Here is a 6,269-nt window from a genome sequence, read left to right as displayed (position 1 = left end):
AGCTAAAACGTTAAATTATTATTTAACAAAACACATATATATCTCGCCATATCTGTGTGAATAGATAGATAGATAGATAGATAGATAGATAGATAGATAGATAGATAGATAGATAGATAGATAGATAGATAATATATATGACAGATAGATATTTAGAGAGAAAGATATATACATAGATGGATAAAAATACAAATATTGACATGCACAGTGATAGATAGATAGATAGATAGATAGATAGATAGATAGATAGATAGATTAGATATAGACAAATTTAGATAGAAAGATAAATACGCAAATATAAGATAAAAAATACAAATATTTACATATATAGTGTTAGGAAAAATAAACATGAGGATAGATAGATAGATAGATAGATAGATAGATAGATAGATAGATAGATAGATAGATAAAAATACAAATATTTACATGTATAGTGTTAGATAGATAAGAGAAAGAGATAGATAGATAGATAGATAGATAGATAGATAGATAGAGTGAGTGTGTGACACAATGGCACAGCTGGCACGTGGGGAGCAGGCACAGCTGGCAGTCTTACACACACTTGTTGTTATAGTACTGTTCACAATCCCAATTATTCCTGGCAGCAGCAATAGGAAACATTCACAAACAATTCACATCCATCTGCGGGATTCCGCCTCCATAGTGCCAGGGGTCAGGATAATCCAAAGGATGATGACCCGCCAGGTATGATCCGTTCATCCACTGCTACTATGTCATATCCTCAGTGTAATACAGAATAAATGTCCGGCTGACATCTTTTCTAAGTGTGGATACATATGTAGTTGTGTTTCCATAACATTACAGAGGATAGTTATCACTTTAGCACCATGACTGTCTCTCTTCCCATTAGGTTCTAGAAGTCTACATTCCTTTGGGTTTGCACAGCTTCTTCAGACTGTCTCTAAATTCCCTCTTCTCATGTGCAGCTGGACTAGGCTGATTGTGAGACGTGGGTTAACGTCTCAGTCCTTCTTTGTCTGAGATGAAGGCAGAGCTGGGGGCGTCTATACTAACATACTGCATAGTAATAGAATAATGATATAGCGACATGTCCAGGGGAGGACATAACACTGTAGAGACGGCTAAATCATTCCAGGAGGCAATTTGACTTTATTAGTGGCCTGGCAATAAGAACTTTAATAGACATCAGACTAGAAAATACATATAGATTTCCCTGACCATTGGAGAAATAGCTTATATCTCTGTTCACCTCTGTCAGGGATCAGGTCCTGGATCTTTTCGTTTGGTATATGTAAAGACACTTCTGAGCTGTGATTTTGTGTAATGATGGAGCTATGTATAAACTGGGGAGCAGGATGTCATCCAATCTATTCCTCATGGATGAAGGATGTGTGGAGCTCATATTCCAGGAACTGGAAGGAAGTTCTGCAATTATCCGCATCACTAATTAATGTGAACAAGAGGAGAGGAGCAAAGGTAAACTCCAGGCATAAGAAAAGCACAAAGTGTGTGTGTGCGCAAGAATCACACGTTATAAATGTGTATAATATATTGTATTGTCGGGGGAATAGGAATCAGCCATAATCAACCCAAAAACCTGATACTACTAGTGGTAACTTTTCAATGACACTTAGCTCAGGGCCTCCACAGAACCTGACACCATGGATTATATAGTTGTGCTGTAATTTGTCAGTATGCGTGTGACTGTACTTTTTTTTTTTGTTTTGTTTGACGATTTGTTGACCTGGCAAATGTGTAGTTGTAACAAGTTGTGTTGACTTGTGCGCGACTACACAATGCTGGCTGCTGCATTTTATCTTGCTGTGTGTATCCTATGTGCGGCATGATGTGCATGTTGTCTTGAGTGCACGCTGTGTGTTGGTTGATGCATGTTGTATATGTGTGTAGCTAAGTGCCCACATGCAGGTTGATGTATCCTATATGATGGTTGATATATGCAGCCTGATGTATGTAGTCGTGGTGTACCCAGTACTTGGGGATAGGTGCGTCTTATTTGTTGGCCTTGGTGTGGATAACGTATATACATACACATAGATATATTTGGGGGTTGTGTGTGTGTGTGTATATCTTATGTTGGTGACCCGTGTTATGTGTAGAGTGGGTTTGGGGGGGCTGCAGGGGAGTCTTAATGTCTCTGGGTGTGCAGGGGAAGTATGCTTTTGGATGAGGATATGCAGGGGGAACATGTTTTTTACATGATGGTGATCAGGGGAGGCATGCTTATTGAACGAGAGTATGCAGGGAAAAGCATGTTTTTGGAAGAGGGTCTGAGGGGTAGGCATATTTTTGGACGAGGGTATAAGAGGGGAACCATGTTTTTGGGTTGAGGATGTGCATGGAAATTCTGGATGACACTTATGTTGAAATGACTGCTGTGTATACCTGTCTATATGACTGTTTGTATTTAAAGGGGGGAGGTGTGAGGTACGTGGTGTCTCTTAGAGGCTGAATGTGTGTGTGTGTGTGTGTGTGTGTGTGTGTGTGTGTGTGTGTGTGTGTGTGTGTGTGTGTGTGTGTGTGTGTGTGTGTGTGTGTGTGTGTGTGTGTGTGTGTGTGTGTGTGTGTGTGTGTGTGTGTGTGTGTGTGTGTGTGTGTGTGTGTGTGTGTGTGTGTGTGTGTGTGTGTGTGTGTGTGTGTGTGTGTGTGTGTGTGTGTGTGTGTGTGTGTGTGTGTGTGTGTGTGTGTGTGTGTGTGTGTGTGTGTGTGTGTGTGTGTGTGTGTGTGTGTGTGCTGGGTAAAGCGTGTTGTCTTGGTGTGAGAGCAGTTACAGCCTGGGGCTGGAGAGGTGAGCTTGTGTCATATTTTCACAGTTCTTGGGTGGAGCTGGGCTGGAGAAGACTTTTGCCATTGGAGGAAGTTATTCTTAAGAGCTGATAAATACACCGGGCTGCCAGGAACTGCCTGCACACTCTTTAAGGAGTGTCTCCTGACTAGAAAGAGGGCGAGGTGGAGAATCCGGAGTATAAGGAAATCAATTAACTCTCAGTGCTCTAAACTCATCAGACAGCGAGAGAAAAAGAGGTGCACTGGACTCCGGAGTGAAAGACATGAGTGCACTGATGGGATCTTATTCTTGGTCGGAGAGTTTGGACTGTTCCACCATAGATGGAGACCTCTCAGATGGACTGTCCCCTCATAGGTCTCCTCGGGACAAAGGCTCAGAGACCCGCATCAGGAGACCCATGAATGCCTTTATGGTTTGGGCAAAGGACGAGAGAAAGAGACTGGCAGTGCAGAACCCGGACCTCCACAATGCGGAGCTGAGCAAGATGCTGGGTAAGTAATGGGCAGGTGATTCCACATAGACAGACACTAATCAGTATATATAGTTCTGACGTAGAACATAAAGGTGTATGTACCAGTCATTGGACATAAATTCACAACTGGATGTGTTAAAATATGAATCCATAAAAAGGCAAGTAGGATTTGACCTAAATTAAATAAAGGCTAAAACAAAAAAGTGCTACTGGAAATCTAGAATGTTCACTCCTATAAGGCTGAATTCACACACACACACAGTTTTGAGTCCATTGTTTGTGATTTTTAGCCAAACAGAAGAGTGGATACAATAGAGAGAAGTATCATCTTTGTTATTTTATTTTTTTCTTTTTGGACCCACTCTTAGGTCTGGCACAAAAAACTGCCACAAAATGTGCATGTGTAATTTAATCCTGAGTTTATCATACCACTTACTACTCAATCCTTGTTCACATTACTATAAGTTTTACCCAATTTATTTTGTATATGACCAGTCGCTCTTGTTCCAGCAAGTCTTGTCAGTGCATGTAGAGAGTTGTGACGTGGGAAACCAGAGCAGGAGTTTAGTTTCTACAAAATCAACAAACTTGAGACATTGTTTTTCTTGGAAGTGATTTGTTACATTCCTCCAAACGTATTATATTGTAACAGCACAAATAAATATAATCTAAAATAGCCCGACTTTCTAATTTCATAGTTAATAATATGTGCTGGTAGTAAGGTTATATAATCCCTGCCTGTCTGTGAGAGAATTTTCCCTCCCCAGGAAGGATTAGCCGCGGTCAGGTTCGCTCCTGCCCGGGGATTCTCCAACTTGTTTATGGGACTTATTGAACCCAGGGACTGGAGAGGAAGCCTCTGATTGCAGACAGCAGGGCCCCATGACTCCTTATCTGCCTCTACTATACACTGACGTTTCCACTTCTCCGGAAATGTATCACGTCTCACATATACTGAGTAAAATAAAATGTTCATGTTGCACTTGTCAGGGTTTGTTTAGTGACCTATTATTAATACACTCGCAACATAGATGTTTGGAAATAAAGGGATTATCTATAAATTCCGATTATTATTATTAATATAATAACAAGGGTAAATAATCTGATACAAAATAAAACACAACTATAGTATCCTGTACAAAGCACAATAAATAAAGCAGGTTTAATGTGCATAGAAAGTCCTGTGTATATGACCCTGGTCCGAGGTATTTATCATAGGGTCTAATTGTTTTTTTTTAGGGTTGAACGGTTCAGGAAACCTCAGTATCGCTTGCATTTGCCTGCGATTTTAATATAAGCAGCAAGTTTCCTATGAGCTAACACCTGGCCTGTTGATGGGCACATCCTCCTGCCACATCCTGTATCTTAATGGCTGTGTTTTTTTTATGTCCTGTTTGATGTAGGAAAATCCTGGAAAGCTCTGTCCCCGTCCCAGAAGAGACCTTATGTGGAAGAGGCCGAGAGGCTGAGGGTCCAGCACATGCAGGATTATCCCAATTACAAGTACAGACCCAGGAGGAAGAAGCAGATCAAAAGGATCTGTAAACGCGTGGAAACTGGATTTATGATTAACGGCCTCTCCAGGGACCAGAACTCGGTGCCAGATAACAGGGGCTGCAGGTCAACTGCAGATAAAGAGGACAGTCCAGGCTATCCTTCCGGGACAAGTCTGCAGGACATCAGAAGCTACAGGGAGTCTCAGGGTAGTGGCAGCAAACATGACCAGTCCTACCCATATGGGCTTCCAACTCCACCAGAGATGTCACCATTGGATGCCATTGACCAAGAGCAGAGTTTGTATCCTTCTTCATGCCCTGAAGACCACCACCCTCAAATCAGCGGGCCCACTTACCAACCTGAATACACAAGAAGCCCTATCCTCTGCAATCATTTAAGCCAAATGCCCATGACCCAGCCTGGAGCACCCATGATACCACCTGTACCAAATTGTCCACCTGCCTATTTCCACTCTAGTTATCATCACTCCGTGCCCCATAACTACCATCATCATGCCCATCTTGGTCCACTGTCACCTCCACCTGATCAGCCACATTATGACAGTATAGAGCATATTAGTCAAGCAGAATTGCTTGCGGACATGGACAGGAATGAGTTTGACCAATACTTAAATACCTCCATACTGGAGTCCAGTGAAATGGCAATAAATGGACATATCCAGGTGTCACAGTCTGTAGACCTGCAACCCCAAGAGTCCACCAGTCTCATCTCTGTCCTAGCAGATGCCACTGCGACATATTATAACAGCTACAGCGTTTCCTAGGCTCTAATCTATCTGAACCTGAAAAGACCATGCAGTATTATTGGCATCATAAGCTAAGGACACTCACTGTATCTCCTCAGGGTTGTGTCAGATAAGACGATACCGTCTCTTAAGTAAACTGTCCTCGCTACTCAGGTAGAGACAGGGCTCTCCTGTTTTGGAAGAATGCACCAATGAAGGGAAAATCTGTACATAAAGATAATTCTGTGTTTCTATCCGGACGGAAAAATAACATTTTGTCATAGAGAAAGTTCTTGTAGCGCCTATGTCCCTGGGTGATTGGTTATATATGATACTATAAGGAATAGAAGCTGCGGGCACTTATTGAGTGCCTATTTGCCAGTATATCATTGCTGTATACATAACTGTAGATGGAAGGGATGTAGGAAAACACAATGAGAGACTGGTCATTATTATCCCAGTTCTATGTTCCGTTTCTCTTTCCACATAAAGCCGTTTTCTGCACTCCGAGAGAAGAATGAATTGTGATATAATGTAATCTGTTATTTTGTTACTTTTGTTTTTCAACAATAAAGAACTGATTTGTTTCCTTATAATTAACCCTGTTGTCACTGTCTACCATAAGGTAACTAGAGGTAGTGGAGATGGTTTGCAATCCTGGGAATGTATCTGAACTCTTACTAGTAAACGTATATATTTTACATTGACTTGTATTTTGGATGATGTACATAGGCGTTTACATAAATATTTAATTTAATTTAGAATGT

General features: G+C 41.4%; 1 protein-coding gene across 1 annotated transcript; it reads left to right on the top strand.

Moving 5' to 3' along the window:
- Positions 1-2,926: 2,926 nt before the first annotated feature.
- On the top strand, positions 2,927-6,229 carry SOX7 (SRY-box transcription factor 7). Its single transcript, XM_075863805.1, has 2 exons — positions 2,927-3,279; positions 4,664-6,229. The coding sequence occupies exons 1-2, from the start codon at positions 3,051-3,053 to the stop codon at positions 5,539-5,541; spliced, it is 1,107 nt and encodes a 368-aa protein (XP_075719920.1). The 5' UTR covers positions 2,927-3,050; the 3' UTR covers positions 5,542-6,229.
- Positions 6,230-6,269: the final 40 nt, after the last annotated feature.

Source organism: Rhinoderma darwinii, chromosome 4 (assembly GCF_050947455.1).
Source record: "Rhinoderma darwinii isolate aRhiDar2 chromosome 4, aRhiDar2.hap1, whole genome shotgun sequence".
NCBI lineage: Eukaryota > Metazoa > Chordata > Amphibia > Anura > Rhinodermatidae > Rhinoderma > Rhinoderma darwinii.
This window is presented reverse-complemented; position numbering and strand designations above follow the sequence as displayed.

Excerpts from the sequence above, each read along its gene's own strand:
- SOX7 (XM_075863805.1), top strand. The coding sequence starts at position 3,051 with ATGAGTGCACTGATGGGATCTTATTCTTGGTCGGAGAGTTTGGACTGT. Across the intron at positions 3,280-4,663 it reads GGAGCTGAGCAAGATGCTGG|GAAAATCCTGGAAAGCTCTG; the intron begins GTAAGTAATGGG and ends TGTTTGATGTAG.